Source organism: Anguilla anguilla, chromosome 10, assembly GCF_013347855.1.
Source record: "Anguilla anguilla isolate fAngAng1 chromosome 10, fAngAng1.pri, whole genome shotgun sequence".
NCBI lineage: Eukaryota > Metazoa > Chordata > Actinopteri > Anguilliformes > Anguillidae > Anguilla > Anguilla anguilla.
The window spans coordinates 7636213-7656212 of NC_049210.1; the positions used below are offsets into that span (position 1 = coordinate 7636213).

The 20000-nt window shown below is 49.0% G+C and overlaps 1 protein-coding gene across 2 annotated transcripts in view; it reads right to left on the reverse strand.

The window, feature by feature from the left end:
* Positions 1-20000, reverse strand: part of hk2 (hexokinase 2) — a 24622-nt gene that overhangs the window by 4370 nt on the left and 252 nt on the right. The window contains exons 1-14 of one of the 2 annotated variants that reach the window (XM_035379337.1): positions 19942-20000; positions 14146-14308; positions 13132-13280; positions 11983-12102; positions 11704-11799; positions 10493-10592; positions 9785-9968; positions 5484-5645; positions 4767-5000; positions 3883-4187; positions 3491-3639; positions 1379-1498; positions 771-866; positions 391-490 (exon numbers count right to left, since the gene is read on the reverse strand). The exon at positions 19942-20000 is cut by the window's right edge and continues 252 nt beyond it. In XM_035379337.1, coding sequence (XP_035235228.1) covers positions 391-490; positions 771-866; positions 1379-1498; positions 3491-3639; positions 3883-4187; positions 4767-5000; positions 5484-5645; positions 9785-9968; positions 10493-10592; positions 11704-11799; positions 11983-12102; positions 13132-13280; positions 14146-14308; positions 19942-20000 — 2037 coding nt within the window. Of the gene's footprint in view, positions 1-390; positions 491-770; positions 867-1378; positions 1499-3490; positions 3640-3882; positions 4188-4766; positions 5001-5483; positions 5646-9784; positions 9969-10492; positions 10593-11703; positions 11800-11982; positions 12103-13131; positions 13281-14145; positions 14309-18885; positions 18966-19941 lie in introns of those variants that run through there. The other variant, XM_035379338.1, reaches the window with a different exon arrangement.

Sequence of the window (20000 nt, forward strand, 5' to 3'; positions counted from 1 at the left end):
GCAGGAAATGGTCACCACGTAGGTAATGACGCATTTCCGTAGTTAAGCCACATTTTTGTGTTTGTATGCTACACTTGCACATCTCCACTTGACAAATGCTTGAAGGAAACGTTAACATCTGAAGAGACTTAACACGCTCACTTACATAAACTTCAGTAGCAGACTGGAGTCAAGTCGCACGTGTTATTTGAAGACTTTTAACTCGTTAGATATCAGTAAAATTTGAAAACACCCCAGCAGATCCCTGAGAACGTTTAACCAATCATGTTACTGAAACGTAAGACCCAATCAGTCAGTAATTGGTCAGTAAATGGTCAGTAATCCACACAAAGGAGCGGCGAGTGCGGAGGTGCGGAGGCGTAACTAAGGGCGACGGAGAGACAGCCCTACCCACGATCAGCCCCACTTCACAGTGCGGGTCCTCGTAGCCACAGGTCATCATCGTGCCGACCGTGTCGTTCACCACGGCAACCACGTCCAGATCAAAGTCCTGGTAAGGGCATGAGAGAAAAGGGGGGGGGGGGGTGTGAGTTTTTGGGATATATATGGGAGGGGGCGTTGTGTTTCAGGGTGTAAGGGCGAGAGGGGGGTTTGGGGTTTTTTTGGGACATATAGGGGAGAGGGCGTTGTGTTTCAGGGTGTAAGGGTGAGAGATAGGGGTTTGGGGGGCTTTTTGGGACATGTTTTAGGGCGTAAGGGGAAATGATCCGTGAGGTTTCGGGTCATTTCCTGTCCGGCGGGTGCGTTTTCGCGGGGGTGCGAGAGCTCACCTCCCGCCGGCGGACGGCGTCCTTCAGCAGGCCGACGACGTCCTCTCCCTCACAGCCCGACGCCTTGAAGCCCTTCGTCCACTTCAACAGCACGCCCTGGAGGAGGAGGAGGAGGAAGAGTATGAGAGATGACCTCGCTCTGAGCGCAGACGAACACAAACAGTTCCCTTTATCCAGACGGTGGAAAGCGGGTGGAGGTCAGGGACGTCGGTCTTATTGTTGCTCGCACCGGAAAAAGCACAGGAAGAATGTGTCCTGTGTGTGAAGGGTGCTCCACTGTGGCAGGGGGCTTGTCCTCAGCGTCTTAATCACTGTGCACCTGCTTGCCCTGTTCGGAGGGAAGGAGATGGTGTGTGTGTGTGTATGTTTGTGTGAGTGTGTGTGCATGTGCAAGTGTGTGTGTGTATGTCTGTGTGTATGTGCATGTGTGTGTGTGCGTGTGTATGTTTGTGTGTGTGTACGTGTGTGCATGTGCGTGTGTGTGCGAGCATGTGTTTGTGTGTGTATGCATGTGTGTGAGTGTGTGCGTGTATATGTGTGTGTGTGTGTGTGTGTGTGTATGTGTGTGTGAGTGTGTGTGTTTAAGGGAGCATCTGCATTTGTCTCACCTCGTCCAGCTTGTTCTGCTTGCAGGGGAAGGAGAAGGTGAACCCCAGGGGTAGAGACGATCCCTTCATGCCCATGTACTCCAGGAAGTCTGCGATGCAGTTGACGATGTGATCAAACAGCTGCGCAGACGGGGGAGGGAGAGGGCGGACAGAGAGACCACCGTGAACAGGGCGAGAGGTGATGTGTCCCAAATAACAGGAGAGGGGCACCAGAACCCGAGTAGTACCGGTAGCCCACCAGTACCGAAACCCACAAACCTGGCAGTGCTAAAACCACACAGCGCCGCTTTAAAATAACTTCATGACCCAAGCAAAGGCGATTCTTCATTTTGGGAAGTGGGAAGGTTGGAGGGATTATAGGAAGGTTGCAATGTGGTTGTGGGGAGGTTGGAGGGTGGTTGTGGGAAGGTTGCAGTGTGGTTGTGGGGAGGCTGTAGGGTGGTTGTGGGGAGGCTGTAGGGTGGTTGTGGGGAGGTTGGAGGGTGGTTGTGGGGAGGCTGTAGGGTGGTTGTGGGAAGGTTGGAGGGTGGTTGTGGGGAGGCTGTAGGGTGGTTGTGGGGAGGTTGGAGGGTGGTTGTGGGGAGGCTGTAGGGTGGTTGTGGGGAGGTTGGAGGGTGGTTGTGGGGAGGCTGTAGGGTGGTTGTGGGGAGGTTGGAGGGTGGTTGTGGGGAGGCTGTAGGGTGGTTGTGGGGAGGCTGTAGGGTGGTTGTGGGGAGGTTGCGAGGTGGTTGTGGGGAGGCTGTAGGGTGGTTGTGGGGAGGCTGTAGGGTGGTTGTGGGGAGGTTGGAGGGTGGTTGTGGGGAGGCTGTAGGGTGGTTGTGGGGAGGCTGTAGGGTGGTTGTGGGGAGGTTGGAGGGTGGTTGTGGGGAGGTTGCGAGGTGGTTGTGGGGAGGTTGGAGGGTGGTTGTGGGGAGGCTGCAGGGTGGTTGCGGGGAGGCTGCGGGGTGGTTGCGGGGAGGTTGCGGGGTGGTTGTGGGGAGGTTGCGAGGTGGTTGTGGGGAGGTTGCGAGGTGGTTGTGGGGAGGTTGCAAGGTGGTTGTGGGGAGGCTGTAGGGTGGTTGTGGGGAGGCTGTAGGGTGGTTGTGGGGAGGTTGGAGGGTGGTTGTGGGGAGGCTGGAGGGTGGTTGTGGGGAGGTTGGAGGGTGGTTGTGGGGAGGTTGGAGGGTGGTTGTGGGGAGGTTGCGAGGTGGTTGTGGGAAGGTTGGAGGGTGGTTGTGGGGAGGCTGTAGGGTGGTTGTGGGGAGGTTGCGAGGTGGTTGTGGGAAGGTTGGAGGGTGGTTGTGGGAAGGCTGTAGGGTGGTTGTGGGGAGGTTGGAGGGTGGTTGTGGGGAGGCTCTAGGGTGGTTGTGGGGAGGCTGTAGGGTGGTTGTGGGGAGGTTGGAGGGTGGTTGTGGGGAGGTTGGAGGGTGGTTGTGGGGAGGCTGTAGGGTGGTTGTGGGGAGGTTGGAGGGTGGTTGTGGGGAGGCTGTAGGGTGGTTGTGGGGAGGCTGTAGGGTGGTTGTGGGGAGGTTGCGAGGTGGTTGTGGGGAGGCTGTAGGGTGGTTGTGGGGAGGTTGGAGGGTGGTTGTGGGGAGGCTGTAGGGTGGTTGTGGGGAGGCTGTAGGGTGGTTGTGGGGAGGTTGGAGGGTGGTTGTGGGGAGGCTGTAGGGTGGTTGTGGGGAGGCTGTAGGGTGGTTGTGGGGAGGCTGTAGGGTGGTTGTGGGGAGGCTGTAGGGTGGTTGTGGGGAGGCTGTAGGGTGGTTGTGGGGAGGTTGCGAGGTGGTTGTGGGGAGGTTGGAGGGTGGTTGTGGGGAGGTTGGAGGGTGGTTGTGGGGAGGCTGTAGGGTGGTTGTGGGGAGGCTGTAGGGTGGTTGTGGGGAGGTTGCGAGGTGGTTGTGGGGAGGTTGGAGGGTGGTTGTGGGGAGGTTGGAGGGTGGTTGTGGGGAGGTTGGAGGGTGGTTGTGGGGAGGTTGCGGGGTGGTTGTGGAGAGGCTCTAGGGTGGTTGTGGGGAGGCTGTAGGGTGGTTGTGGGGAGGTTGGAGGGAGGTTGTGGGGAGGTTGCGAGGTGGTTGTGGGGAGGTTGCGGGGTGGTTGTGGGAAGTTTGTGGCGGGTAGCCTGCAGGCGGGACGCACCTCCTCCCCCGTGCCCTGCATGGTGTCCTGGGGTATGGCGTAGATCTTGTTGTGCATCTCCACGCTGCGCCTCTTCCCGCTCCGCACGCGCACCAGCAGCACCCGGAAATTAGTCCCGCCCAGGTCCAGCGCCAGGAAGTCCCCGTGCTCTGAGAGAGGAGAGGGTGCAGGGAGAGTTTCACACACACACACACACACACACACACACACAAACACAAACACACCATAGTGTCTGACCCAGGTGTGGTAAAGGGATAGAACCTCATCTCCTCTCCTCCCTTCTCCTTTTTTTCCCCTCCTCTTATCCTATCTTGTCCTCCTCTCCTCTACCTCCCCCCTCCCCTCCCTTCATCCTCTCCTCCTCTCTTCTCCTCCTCCCCCGCCGCCCTCACCTGTCCCGTCGGGCGTGGACCTGACGAAGGTGGGGAGCATCTTGACGCTGGCCTGCTGGTGCGTCTCCCTGGCCAGGCCGCGGCATATCTGCTCCTCCATCCTCCTCTTCACCTCCAGCAGCTGCTCGCGGCTCAGCCGCAGCGTGTCCAGCACCCGCTGCCGCTCGGCCTGCTGGGTAGCCAGCCGGTACGCCACGGCCGTCACCATGGCGGAGCCCTTGCTGCTGCCGTCCTCCGAGCGCAGGAAGCGCACGTCGCAGTCGGGCACCAGGCGGCGCACCATCTTGTGCAGCCGCCGCCCGAACCTGGGGACGGGGGGGAGAGCGGGGTGATTACGCGCCCGCTAACATACGCTAGCACATTCTAACATACATACGCTAGCACATTCTAACTTACATACGCTAGCACATTCTAACATACATACCGCTAACATACGCTAGCACATTCTAACATACATACGCTAGCACATTCTAACATACATACGCTAGCACATTCTAACATACATACGCTAGCACATTCTAACATATATACGCTAGCACATTCTAACATACATACGCTAGCACATTCTAACATACATACGCTAGCACACGCAAACAAATTCTAACATACATACGCTAGCACATTCTAACATACATACCGCTAACATACGCTAGCACATTCTAACACATACCGCTAACATACACGAACGCATTCTAACATACACACATACTCTTTCACAAACTCATACACAAGCCCAGACATACACAACACACACACATACACGCCCACCCACCCACCCACAGAGCTGCACTCACACACACACACACACCCACACAGACACACGCACACCCACACACCCGCACACACTCACACACCCACACACACAAACACACACCCATACTCACTGCGGGTGGTTCTTGTACACCGATCCGTCCACGCCGACGGTGGTGCGCAGCCTCTCCGCCGCCTTGTTGTCGCGGATCTGCCGCAGCACGGCGGTCAGCGCGGCCGAGCAGAGGTGGGCCGCGCGCGTGGACACGATCTGGCACACCCGCTGCGTCGCCACGCAGTCCTCCGCCGACGGCGTCAGGCCCAGACCAATCAGAATCTTCTCTGTGCTCAGCAGACCCTCGTTGTCTCTGAGGGAGGGGGAGACGCAGTGTACTACATCACAACAGCACGACAAAAGCACTACAGAATACAGTACAATACTACGCAACGCAACACCATACAAGCCAATACACAATCTACAATAGTCTGACACTCACAATACTTATCATACACACCAGTGCTGAAGATACACCTCCGTCTTTTTTTTAATGGAAAAACTTGATTTAAAATCTGCGACTTTAATATACTGTATACACTCACACAAAAGAGGGTTCTATGGCTTGGCTTCATGGGGGGACCCTTCTTAGTTCTTAATGGAACCCCCTTTTAGGTAGGTGTGAAAAGTGTAAGAGCTCCCATATTGACCCTTGAACTAGACAGGGTCCCTCTATGGAGACACAGCCTCCTTTTGCTTTCTACCGAGAGTGGTTTAATGATTCCATTCTGACTGCCTCTGACCGCCATTTTGAATCAGAGCGCAAAGCGAGACAGGAAGTGACGGCGGAACTGACTTCTCGTTCTCGATGGCGAAGACGAAGCTGGTCTGGAAGTGTCCGGAGGCCAGCAGGTCGGGCGTGGTCTGGCCCTGGAAGAGCAAGCCCTCCTTGGTCATCTTCACCAGGATGAGCCTCACCAGCTCTCCCATGTACATCCCGCTGATCATCTTCTCGAACCTGCGCAGAGGGATGCGGGGGGGCGTGGCGCGTCACTCAAACAGAAAACAACCGCGCCTTCCCACCGTCGCTGAGCCTTCAGTCCACGCAGGAAGCCTTGTCGAGTGCAAAAACCTCTTACGCAAGAGACCCCAGAAGCCCTCAGATCACTATGACAACGTCGGTGTTCCATGAAGCCCTGCACAGACGGTGGGCGACCCATTTATATTATCCTGTCGCAGAGCCGCTCCACTTTCCCAGAGCGCACCGCATGCGTCCTTTGTGTCGTTGCGTGTAGGACAGGAAGAAACGCGTGGCGGAAAACAGGCAAGCGGGCCGGCGTTCTGCTTGGCCGAGATTCCCGGCGAGGGAGCCACCGAGCTCCTCCGCCGGGCATAACCCCCCCCCCCCCCCCCCCCCCCCCCCCCCGACGCCCGTGCCTCAGCGGGCACACCGGACGCTCCGGCCGTCCTCCCTCATCCCGACAGGGACGGCGCCGACTTCTCTCGCATCGCGCTTCACCGAGACCCGGGCGGATGGCAGAGCGCCTGACTCTACGCCGCACTACCGCAGGCAGAACTTAATCCGGGGGACGTCGGACTCATCCGACAACAGGGGGGAGAGGTGGCGTCTGCGCTTCTACGTGAAGCAAAGGTGGCGCACCGGCTCAAAAGTTTTATCAAAGTCGTGCTTTGCCTGAAGTTGAAACTTAGTCAGATGCACACGTTTATCTACCCAAGGAATTCACCTTCGTTATTTTAGTGCCTAAACAACCTCCTCCCCCCAACGCACTTGCACGTTGCAGAACTGGAGTGCTCATATTCTGAGTGGTTTTGATAATGGGTGATTTCAACTATGTTAAACTGGGAAAGACAACACAAGGTACAAACATCAAGTGCAAAAAAACTCTGCCTTAAGCGTTGTAGTCTTGTAATGAGCCTTAATATCAATTTTTTTTTTAACATGTTTTAAGTTGCTTTTTGCTTGACAAGTGAAATTCTCACCCCTTTGACAAATCTTGAAGTGAGTCGAATTGTCTCACCTCATTGGCAATATAACAGTAACATAAATATAATTTTAAGTCTAAATATAAGACTAAAATCCTTGTTGAGATTGACTTGCTTCTTGGTTTTTTGCAGTGCAGGTCCGCACTAGACCAGAAAAAAACACTGTGGCAGTGGCACATCCACCATCCCGCAGGCAGACCACACATTAGCAAAAGCCCTGCTCAGCCAGTCAGGTCACAAACTGAGCTTTCTCATCCCCAAGTATCGACAGCCAATAAGAGCTGTGAAAACCACCACCCGGTCTGGAAGACGGCAGACGGTGTTTCAGTTAGTAGATATTTTTGGGCTGTACTGACAGAAACATTTCATTTTTGCAGGAAAAGTTTTGTCAAAAAATCTGTCACTGTCTTTCATAACAGTAAACTGTGGTTCATCGCATTCTGAATTCCTAAACACGGAATATGATGCACCGTGTGGTCGTGTATTTGCACATCTTTGCTGGACTACCTTAATGAGAATTTATGAGTACAAGGCCTATGTGTTTTATGTCTGTAATGTGTGTTATAAGCAACATGTAGCCAAAGACGAATCTCTACATTTGTAGATAATAAAGTTTTTGTAATCTAATCATTCAGCAAAAATGTTATGTCCTGTGGGTTAAGAAAAAAATCTTCCCTTTAAGTCTGGAGATAAGACCATAGCCGTATTAGTTGGGAAACGCAGTGAAGAGAGTAAAATGTGAATACAGCGAGAGACTGAAGAACAAGATTAATGGCTAGGACAGCAGAGAGGAGTGGCAGGGTCTAGACCAGATTACTAACCGCAAGGAAAATCACACAGCCCGACGACGAGGATCCGAACCCCCCCTGATTAACCGAATCAATGCTAGCGCAGGTTTGACACATCGTCTGCCAGACTACTGCATGTCCATGTAGCCGTGGATCCACCTTCGATTACTGAGGAGCACAAGGTCAGGTCCCTAGTGTGCAAACAGAACAGCAGGACGTCTCTGGGGCCAGGTGTCATCTGCCACCCAAAAGTACTGTTCTCACCAACCGGCACCTGTTTTTACAGACGTCTTTAACTGCTATCTGACAACTTGCAAAGCCCCACCATGTTTTAAGTCGACTGTGATGTCACTGTGATGTCAGTTGTGTGAATGATTACAGGCCAGTGGCTTCTGTTATAATGAAGGCATTTGAGAGGCAGGTCTGAAAACACCTTTCCAGGTAGACCTGGATAGATAGATACTTTATCGTCTACTTTTGAGGAAATTTGACTTTGGCTTCACCGTAGCTGCAGTAAAAACAAAACAAACAAGTAGTCACAAAATACAGGCCACAAACAACACAGTACAGTCAATAGACTCAGACAACACAGACCACAAGCAACCCAGAAGATAGACAACACAACAAAGCTTCAGGAACCTGACTGGTTCAGAGTGCTATGGTACAGATAAATAAATCTAAACATTAAGGACTCATCAAAGCAATGGCATGAAAAACTGATGCAATTAAGAAATAAAAAAACATAATTAATGTTGGCAATCGTTTTATTCTCCGATACACAAGGGTGTCTCGTGCCTCATTGCTTAATTAAAACATGTTGCACAAGTCATAACTCACTTTCCAGACCATTTCTAAACGCATCCTTATCTTAATCTACTTTCAAAGATGCCTTTATTGCATTTCATTTTCTTCAGTATTCTATCTTCATATCTTATCCTCTCTCAAAAATACTACAGCGCGTGGATATGCACAAGAGATTGCCTTCACAGTCTCTGCCTGTGCATTCTAACCCTTATCAGCAGGATCAGCTATCCTGCAACAACAACCAAGCTAACTCACACATGTAGCATCTTCATGAAGTAAAAAGCATCATAATGAAGTACTAGATCTAAACAAGCCAGATAAACATGAAGGGGATTATGTTTTGTCAGGGTCAAAAAGAAGGTTAAGGCTTTTACACAGAGAGCTACCTTTGGCTTCGGTGTTACAAAGACAGGTCTCGACCAGAACGTGTCATTTGCGGCGAGAAACTAGCAAACGATAGCACGAAGCCAAGCAAGATGAAGAGACATCACGAAATAAAACATCCGGAGACCTCCGATAAAGATCAGGACTCTTTGAGAGGGAAAACAGCTGTCACTGTGCAAAAAGATCCACGGGCATCAGGAAATTGTCTGAGAGAGCAGGCGGCGATTTACACCGCAATTCAAAAGGCATCTTTTGAGTGTTCGCTCTTGATAGCCAAGGCTAAAAAATCCACATAATATCGGCTTATCAAAGCCACCTACATTATAATAGTGGAGAGGCTGTATGGCCCCAAAGACAGTGGATAAAGTGAAGACCGTCCCAACTCTCTAATAACCCTTTCAAAGACAGAATTGATAAAATGGCTGGAGATTGCCAAAATCAGTTGCACGAGAAACATAGGAAAGTCCACTTTGCCATTCACTTGGATGAAATAATAGAGGCAGATGAGTCATCGTTTACATGCAATATATTGACGGTGATGACTTGAAATATGTGTACCAATCTAAAAACAGCAACTACAGGCAGTTAAAAAGGATAGAACTAAACTGAATCTTGGCTCAACAAACTCTTCAGGAGCACTGAATGTCTGAGTTGAGCAATCTCAGCACATCCGCGCTCTGGCCACTAGGGGGCTTGCGTGAAGGGGTTAAAGAGGGGAGTACGCACTGCTGCCAGGTTAACTGGCTGTGACCCTCCTTACGGTGCCATCAATTTTCTACTTTCACATCCATCGCAAGGCCCTGAGAGAGTCCTCCAACCCCTCGCATGCGGCAAGCTGTTTCTCTGACCTGCTCCCATCAGGGGGGAGGACAAAGGTCCATTAGCGCCAAAACTATTTGATTCAAAAAATAATATTTTTCCTCCGTAACAATCTGAACACTGAACTCTCTTTAACAGTCCTGTAACCCCGACAAATCACACACTGTGCACTTGAACATTCTAATGCCGATGCAACAATCACCACTGGTGATTGAAAGCAGGTGGAGTTCTAGAACACTGACTCAGAATATTGGAAAAAAAGAAACCATTCCAAAAAACCTGTTCTTTTAGAAGGTTAAAAGAAAAAAAAAACGCGGCAACGCGCTAGCGTGGAGGTAGCGGAGAGCCTGTCACTCACAGCTGCTTGCCGGGGTTGAGGGAGCCGGCGTCGATGTCCCGATCGAAGTCCGTGCGCAGGTCCTCCAGGCTCCCGTCGTCCCCGAAAGCGCCCCACTCCGTGTTGACGCACATGCGCCCCTCGTCCCCCTCCACCAGCTCCAGGTGCCGCATCTCCTCCATGTAGCAGGCGTTGGTGCCCGTGCCTGGGGGAACGGACGACAACCGTGAATAAGACGAAGCACAGCAAGGCAGGTAAGAAAATGGAGGCTACAACCTCACTGATCGAAGAGCAAACTATATTGTACGTCTATGGTAGGCTGCATGGGGGACCAGTTGAATAGCCCTGCTCTACCTAATACAGTACATGTAACTTGCGCAGGATGAGTGACTGCGGGCATCATATTACATACAGCATGTGTACTGTATTTCCATAAATAAGTCTATATTATATTTCCATATGAATCTAGCAACCCACTTCAATCTCTGCCACAGCCCGTCACTTGCAAACACCCCCTTATATAACCTCTCTTTTTTTCTTTCTTTTGATTTCCCTTTGAATAACGTTATACTTACAGCTGTGCAAAGACAGGTTATCTCTGGGTTAATAAGGCTGGTGTTCTTATGTTCCTGGCGAGGGATTGTAATGTCATGTAAAATGTAACCGCTGCTCTACATAACAGCCGCCATGTTCGGTCACGTACGGTCGCGAGCGGTTGGGGCGACTCACCGATGATGAGTCCGATCTCGCAGCGCTGGTCGTCGTATCCACACGTCATCATGGTGCCGACTGTGTCGTTGATTACCGTCACAATGTCTATGTCAAAGTCCTGCAGGAGGACATTACCGCCCAATTAGTGGCCTTGCCATCGCCCACAAATTCTAAAACTGATAGCTCAAGTGTTCCAAGCATTCCTGGGTGTGATGTCATAATATGACAGAAAGCACACTCAGTAAGAACGGTTATAAAATAGGTTGTTGCGATCCTGGATGCTGATTGGTTGAAATTGCGCTCTACAGTTATGTCACTGTAAATCCAATACGGCACTCGAGGCTGTGCTGTGTTGCGGGTACAGTCACAGATACAGGGGTTTGCTGGCTCTCCACTTCACATTGTACCCAACACCCCTGTAGCCATGACTGTATTCATGATACAGCACAGTCTCGAGTGCCGTACTGCTTAATTAATGGCCTTGTAATGAGATTCCCGTTCTCCAGACCACAAACTGAACCGGACACCCCATTCCTTAACTCCACAGCACCTGAAACCCCAGGACGTGGAAGCACCAGAGGGCACAAATTCCAAATGCCATTCCAATCAGTCAGGCAACAGCAAAAATATGAAAGGCCCCTCCAGCAAACTGCTTCATCCGCATGCCAGCAGGTGTGCTCCCTAAATTGGAACCCTTTGTACGAGGAATTAGATAACCCTTCCCAACACCCCTTTGAGTAGAACAGCCAGAACTCAAGATGTGTCTTTTGTCCTGAGGGGCTTACCATGGTGTGAACAAAAAAAAGGGTAGAACTAGGACTAGGACTTCTAAACGGGTAGAACTAAACTGCATATTTGGCTGAACAAACTCTAACTCCCCCCCCCCCCCTCCCCTCCCCTCGCCCCAACCTGAAACCTGAGCATTTATCCTCTGGGTGATAGACGTATCCTCATGAACCCAGAGGTAAGGTACCAGTTACACTTTTTGCACTCAAATTCCCTCTTCTGCTCTTATCGTGATCAGATCAGACGTACACTACAACACTCAGCGCACAGCTATGTCGGTCTATTTCCTGAGTGCCACTGTCCACTCTGCACAAGGTGACACAGAAACTTCTGTGCTCTCTCGAATCCATCAAGGATGCGTCATTCAGCACCTACACATACGTTTGGGCATTGCACAATCTGGGTGAAGGGGGGGGGGGGGGTTAAAAAATACAAATACTCACCCCTCTCTTCTTGATGGCCTTCCTCAGCAGGCTTACCACATCCTTGCCCTCCACCCCGCTCGCCTTAAAACCCTTCGTCCACGACAGCAGGACGCTCTGCAAGGGGTTTCCAAGGAGACACCGTGGAGACGGTTACACGCATTCCGTGCACCACAACGACTGTGATTTGTGTCCGCTATCATAACTACACTGCTTTCCCTTCACGCATGGATTAACCCCACATCATCATCCATCCCCACCACCTCCCCCACCCCACCCCTTTGCCCGGCCCTTCTTCACCTCGTCCAGTTTGGTCTGTTGACACGGAAACGAGAAGGTGAAGCCAAGTGGCAGTTTTTTGTCCTTGATGCCCAGCTTCTCCAGGAAATCAGCGAGACAATCTGCGATGTGGTCAAACAACTGGGGGGAGGCACAGCCACACACATACACACACACACACACACACACACACACACGCACAGACACACACACACACATAAACACACAAAAACACACAAAAACGAACAACAAAAAAAGGAACAGAAACACAGATAAGAAAGTTTTAAAGTCAAACTGACTTCGAAACTTTGAATTTTCATAATCATCTCCCCATGTTTCCCATCTCAACCAGGCTACTCACTTCTGAATTTAATTCAAAGGTGTGAAAGGCTACATAGTTGTGACAAGATGTGACTCATTAGATTTCTTCTGCACTGATTAAAAACTTTTTCTTCCTTGGAGATTCACGGCAAGGTTCCTGTGCTGAACTAGACCGAACTAGTCTAGAAATGGAAATGCTTCATTGAGAATCATAGAATGTCCACATGACAGAATTTGACTAAATGAAGAAGTCAGTTTACAGAAAGCTAACCAAACATTCTTCCTAAAAAAAAAAAAACGATTGCAAAATTGTACGTGCAACTGTGATACTGATGTGTTACATTACGACACCGCGCAGTCACGCTGACTAAATTCCAAGAAACGTGTTGAAATAAAATCATATTCTGAAACACTGTACCACTTCAGTAATCAGAGAACACGCTCCTGCAGCTAAACCGACACAGCACATCAGCAAAAATTTGTGCACGCAACGTTCCTGGCAGCCTGTGGAACTGGGGCCATTAAGACAGTGCCTGGGAAGCCAAGTCGTACTTTACATGCAGGCAACCGGCAGACAGATTTCCCCTTTCCTCTTTGAGGTATTTACTGCAGGGTGGTAAATGTGACGTCATCAACTACTGTAAGCTCTGTCAGCAGGCCAACAGGCCAATGCTAATTGCAGTTTATTTACAGACGCACCTCTTCATTCCTGAATTCAGAAGAAAGCCAAGAAAATGAGGTGTGCCTTACAGCAATATTTGGAAAATGTGCTCCTTCCTGTAATTCTCCCCCTCTCTCCCTCCCTCAATTTCCACTTTTTTTTCATCATTATCTTTCTCCCCTCCTCACATCGGAGCCACACCCCCTCATCAGGTGTTCCGGAATGTCGTAGATCTGGTTCTCCATCTCCACCCTCTGCTTCCCGCTGGTCGAAACCTTCACAAGCAACACCCGGAAGTTTGACCCTCCCAGATCCAGCGCCAGGAAATCGCCCTTTTCTGGGGAAAACAAACACACAGAAGCACAACGCCATAAACTCTTAGAATCAGAGAAAGAGAGAGAGAGAGAGAGAGAGAGAGAGAGAGCGAAAGAGAAAGAGAGAGGAGAGGTAGAGAGAAAGAGGTAGAGATAGAGTGAGAGAGAGAGAGAGAGAGAAAGAGAGAGAGAGAGAAGGGGGATAGGGGTTTGATTGACCACCATGGGATCTGTACTGTGTTCCCAACTCTATCTGTAACTCTCTGTTCTCCCCCTGTCTGAATCAAAGTGGAAATCAATGCATAAGACAGATTGACTGTCTGCTCTCCCTTGAAAATGATAAATTAATAAAAAATTCATCTCGACATCTACCGGCGTACAAGGACAGAAGACATGGAGTTTTCTCTACAAGGATTCAGATAAAAACCAGGGGCAAGAGAAGTGAAAGCACAGAGCCTTGTGAAACAGAAAGAACAGCTCCAGGTGGCGCAAGGCTGTTAGCAGAATGACTGGAGTTTAATCAGCCAATAATGACTAGAGTCAACAAAGAAGGCAAACAATGGCCTGGCCCGACACTCCTAGTCTAAACCGGCCAGCTTCTCACTACACTCACACTAAAACAACTCACTCAGACCTGCAGACTTACTTACAGGAACTGCTCCACGTATTTGCTCACACTGCTGAGAACTTACAGTTGTAAATGTTGTGTAAGTCGCTCTGGATAAGGGGCGTGCTCCTTTAGATAGCGATGGTTGAGCACCACTGATGATTAAAATTAAGCACTCACTGCCCCTCTTAGGGTTAGGGCTGTTATGAAGGGAGGAGAGGGCCCAGGTGACCCCTGCTGCCCCAGGTGTGCTATCTGTACCCCCCCCCCCCACCCCTCACCTGTCCCGTCAGGGGTGGACCGAACGAAGGTGGGCAGCATCTTGACGGAGGCGGTGGGGTTGGTGTCCCGGCCGAGCCCTCGGTCCATCTCGCGCCGGAAGCGCACCGACAGGTCCATCAGGCTCTCCTCCGACAGACGCAGGTGGTACAGGTACTTATCCACCTGAGACAGAGAGGGAGACGGCTACTGCACCACAGCCTTCACACAGCACAAAGGAGCCATCTCGTGTGCAGGGGGGGGGGGGGGGGGGCAGTGGAACCTGCTGCTCTGTGTGTGTTTCCAGGTACGCCATTTTAAACACGCCGGTCGGTTTCCGAGGCCTAAATTGGCGACCAAAAGGAAACCGAAAAAACTTTCATACACTACGGCCCTCCAGGACTGTAGTTCAAGACCTCAGAAACAAAAACCTGCTTCCTGGTACCACATGGACAGCCTTAATGTGTTCGGAACAGCGGTAGGGAGACAATGACGTCACTTCCAGACCTGAATTTACTTAATATAGGCCTACCTGTCACTCGTACTAAAGGCTAAAGTACTGAAAAAAAACAGAGGTGAAAATGTCACACATTTTCATATCAATGGCCTTTTTAAACGCCGCGCGATAATGCTGAAAGGTACAGAAATTCAAATGGAACTACCCCCAGAGAAATAATACAATACAACCGGTGACTGCTGATAAAGCCTTAGATGATATGTCTAGCTGAGCTGTATGTACGTTTTTTGTTATGGCTGGGCTATCGGTGTGTGCGTGTGTGTTTTGTAAGCATTACTTATAATCGTGCTGACACCATTAGAGCAAAGGATAGTAAATTCAGCCACAGCTTCCTCTTAAACATTTCCGGAAAGGGCGTGAACTGCTTTTCACCCCAGAGCAATGTGTGACTTTCCAGATGAAAATCCTGCTTGGCCATTGTGGTTTTAAACACTTAAAAACTAGGGACCAAACCCTGGTTTGGGCCCTTCCCTCACCCCCCTCAGCAGCAGGTGTCCTGTGGGGAACAGTTGAAAGGGAAGACTGAAAAAGACAAAGAAGTCCTGAAAGCAAGTGCACATGCTAAAGGCACACACAAGCTAAGAGCACATAAAAGCTCAAAAGGTACATACTTCATTCACACATACACACATTTTGTAATGTGTATTACACAAGTCAAAGTCTTGCTGAACTTTGTTCCTCATTGGAATATTTCAGAAAAAGACAATTTCTCTCAAGAATAATATGACTACTGGGGTCCTAAAGAGCAGTACACAACAGCATTACACCGATAAACATTGGGCACAAAAAAAAAAAACCATGGAACAGAATGTCACCTTGGTCACAACCTTCAGCCACGAGTTGAACACACAAATATATAAATGTATATGTCAGACAAGACTGGGCACAGAGTTCTGGCAACTGAATAAGAGCACACTGTTAATATCAGTAACCTGAGCAGGGAGGGCCAGGGAAAGCCAAGCAGCTACAGTACAGACCAGAGGAGTATAAAACATTACTTCATAAAGTAAAAAGGAATACAAGATGGAGGAGCACAGGGGCAGAAAAAGGAAAGACCGTGATATTGGAGGTACTGTCGTAGTACTGTATGTGAACGGCAAATTGTAAATAACACAATTTAATGCTACACATGGCAGGTAACCACAAGAGAAAAATCATTTGAATTTGAAAGAGAGAGACAGTGAGAGAGAGAGAGCGAGAGCGAGAGAAACAAACCCAAACACAAAACACAGAACACAAACTCAAGATGGCCTCATATACAATAGAAAGGGCCGAATCCAGCTGGGGATGGGGGGTGGGGAGAGAGAGAGAGGGAGAGAGAAGGGGGGGGAGGAAGAGAGAGAAAGAGAGAGCCTCCCCTTCATTTAGACACCGTGACCTGTTCTGAGGTGAACGTTACGCACGAGTGGACGATGACGACGGTGGAAACGGAAGGAAGGCGAGCGCAGGCTGATGCACACCCCCGTCCCCGGTTCGGCGGGCCGCACTGGGGAAAGGCTCGGCCACCTACGTGGCAAACGTGGGCTTCGAATGCGCTGACGTAAGTCCAGACTGCGTGAGCCGGACACTTATAGTATTACGAAACCTCTCTCAAATATCAGTCCGTCCCCACCGCCAACACCCCACCGGGCCTGCTGCTCGGGCGCTAATGAAGTCGCTATCCAACAGAGAGCCGCGGCCAATTCCTTTTCGGTTCGGACGCCGTGTATCACAACGGCCAGGAAACTGGGCTCGGAACTCCAATCCAACGTTGCACGTTCACTGTTGTACTCTCAAGCAAATGCGTACTTCACGTCGGAAATTTCTTCAGTAAATACTAAGCTGCACGGATGTTATGCTCCTCTGGATGAGGGTGCCTGCTAAATGCCTGCCTGTAACGTGATCCGGGAAATAAAACTGAAACTGAATCTCCAAGCCGACTGAATTGAACAGTGTCGCCAGTCGCCCTCGGCAACCCCCGCGCTGCTCTCGACAGACTTTCGAACAAATCGGCGCCTCGGCCTTGACGTGCTTCTGATGAAAGCACGTGATTATCCGTGCTCTGCCAAATCGATAAGAGATGGCAGCAATGTATTTGAGCGTTCCAAATTGTTGGGGAAAATCACTACATTGACACACGCCATTTTGCCCCTTGTTCTCCCCAAGTTTGCCCCGTGTGTCGGTCTGGATAAGTGGGTCAGCTAAACAACTAATCTGATGCGTCCAGCCCTTGCACGTGTGCAGCTCAAATGTATGCATTTCACTCAACGACCGTTTTAATGCAGCCTACCTAATGGTCAGTGCTCTCTACGCGGTTCGAGGGCCACTCGCGCGATCTCGAAAAGGAAAATGAAAACGATTGACAAAAAAACAGGAATGAATACGAACGGGGAAGTAATGTATTCCCGCCATTCACAGGCTATAATTTGCTCAATTATTGAGCGAGAGACATTGTATATTTAGAATACATTACCGCTAACTGCAAAGAATTATTAGGCACAGGTCAGGCCCCGCACTGGGCCACTCTGAGGTCTGTTATGTCCCCGGGCGCACTTCCTGCCGCCCCCTAGTGGCACGGGGCCGGCTTTCTTCTCCTCCCATTGTGTTTTTGTTCTTCTTCTTTGATTGCAGGATTGGCAGCGCACGCGGGAGGCCCTTTAGAGAGACCTCCATGACGGCTTTAGAGGGGAACTCGCAGTACGCCAACCACTTGGGATCCGTGCTGCCGGCGTTTCTGTTTTTACCCCCTTTTCGTTAATAAATTGGTCGCTTTGGCAAAGGAAAACCCGAACGTTTACAAAAGCAATACATTTTTTAACAAAAAGAAATGCGTATATTGACAGAAAGGCTGAACAAAAATGGCTTCTGGCTTTTGTTTCAGTTTCTTTTCATTCTTGTCCTGCTTTCTTTCCTGTAACTTCTAGTTCATTTAATTGTTTTAGTTGTTTTTTATTATGTCAAGGATCTTGATAACAGCAATATAAAGGCAGTGAAATGTGGTATGTGTAGTAGGTTTTTGGTCATTTGGGGTTGATGAGTATCAGGAAGACTTTGTTTGAGACAACTGCCAATCTAACAAAGTCCTAACTGGCAGGAACACATCTTAACTGTTGAAGACATCTTTAATTCCAAACAAGACACTGAGTTCACTTTTAATAACTTACCCATGATGAGGACTGCCAATGTCACTAAAAATCTCTGGGACACTACCAAATCTATGAACTGTGAATTTGGTCCAAATGCCCCCCTCTACCGTACCACTTGCACGTCACTATACCATAGCCAGAGACTTTCAACAGCCCACCATTTACAACTCACTCTACCACAGCCAGACTTTACCCAACTCACTACCTGCTCCTTGTTCCACATTGCAGAAGGTTGTTGGCACTCGGTAGCATTGAGGAAGAAAGCGAAGACATCCAAGTCATGTGACTATCATTTAAGATGAGTCATTTAAGATGACGTGCTAAACAATCAAATAAAAAGAAACTAGAACAAACGCGAGTGCTGTCCTTTTCATTTATCATTAAACTGAGGATCCAGCACCCACTCAAGCTGATCTTTGAAGAAGTAGAGCAGGTTTTTACTTTCGTATCATTTAAGAAGCATTTCAAAAATTAGATCTGTATTATCATTTGCAGATACAGAGAAAGTAATACACACATCAATAGCATACAGACGAGGCGATTTAAATGTTTTCTATTCATGTCTCTAAATGGCCATGCGTTATCTCGCCTGCAACTGCAAAATGCCGCTGCGGGACTGTTAGCCAGAACAAATAAGAGAACACATATTACTCCAATCACTGGCATCATTGCACTGGCTACCGGTGACTTTTAAAATACTTTTTTATAAATTACTTACAATAAGCATTGTGTAGCCAAGCCCCTGAGTACATCTCAGAATGAATTTCGTATGTGCCTACACAAATTCTATGCTCGTCAAATAAAGGCCTTTCTTTCTGAACCAAAAAAGCTATTTAAAAACAAAATGTGACCAAGCCTTCTCTGTGCAGGCCCATAAATTGTGGAAATCTTATAAATATAATAATATCATTAACATATTTCGACGGGTTTGTGTTAATGCAAATGTGTCCTTTTTAGAGTGTGGAAACCAGTAACTTGCACTTCTAAAAACACAGACACGAACAACTACAAGCGATAATGAACTGACGGACTGTTTTTTTGACGATGGAAAAAGGCATTTGTTGCTTTGTTGACATGTAGCCTACAGAACTGCGGCGATCGGAATTGCCCGTTTTACTCACAAGGCCGCTTGGAAAGCACTAGCCAAGCCCGTGCATCATCAGAACTTGAGCGGGAGGGAGAGGAAGCCGCCACACAAGTGACGCAGTTTGGGGAATATCAGGGGTCACATTACAAGAATCTCAGTAATTTAGGGGCGCTACTTGGGGGTTGTGTCGTCGTGGCAATGATTACTAGTGATTTTCAGGGTTTATTTTGAAAGTTATAACTGTTCAGAGTCCGAAAAAAAACTGAGGAACTATATCAACTACTATACTCAAAAGTATGTAGCTACGACTAGCTGTTACCAAACTAGCAGCGTCTGTTCTTCCACATGACTATACAATTGGTTAGCAAACATTAGGTAGTAATGTACGTTATTGTACGCCAATTTTAGGTCATAAGTCCTAGGCTACGTTTAGGTCATTCAAACACAAGTACTCGTTCGCTTGTTATCATGTAGCTAACTGAAATGATAAAAACCATCTTGGCAAGCAAGCTAGGGAAGTTACCACAATTAGCCAAATTACGTTGTTCCAAGTAATTTAGTCGGTTCTAAAAATAAAAACAAATCATTTTTTTTCCCACTGAGGTTGTACACATGATCTGGCTTGTTATAATTATGCTAATGTAATCGACAAGGTGAGAAAGGGCGCGTTTGTCTCAGTAGCCTGTCTCCCGTTTACAGCCGTTCTGTAGTTAAGTAGATAACACGATGCGCTACGGTTGTGGTGGCAACTTGGAACAAAACCGATCAACATAATTATGAAAAAATGTGTCGTTTACTGTACACATAACGAGTCAGTTAGACCAGGAAACACTACGCCTGCTAGTCAGAAAGGAACACTTATGTATTTTCTACTCAGATCTTGCCCGCATCACGCTAGAAGCTCCTTGCAAGACGACCAGAGAAATAACGTTAGCTGACTTAGCTTATCCCATCGTGACACATGTGAGATCATGCTATTTCACATTGTTAATTAGATGGGCATAGTCTTTTGACGGTAGATTTATTTCAGTATTCAGGCCACGTCACTTAGAGGTCACCCAAATTAATCTACCTAGGTGACGTTACTTACTTTCTGCACCTGGTCATGGTGGAGTTCCGTGAAATAGTACGCTAGGAGATGAGAGGCGA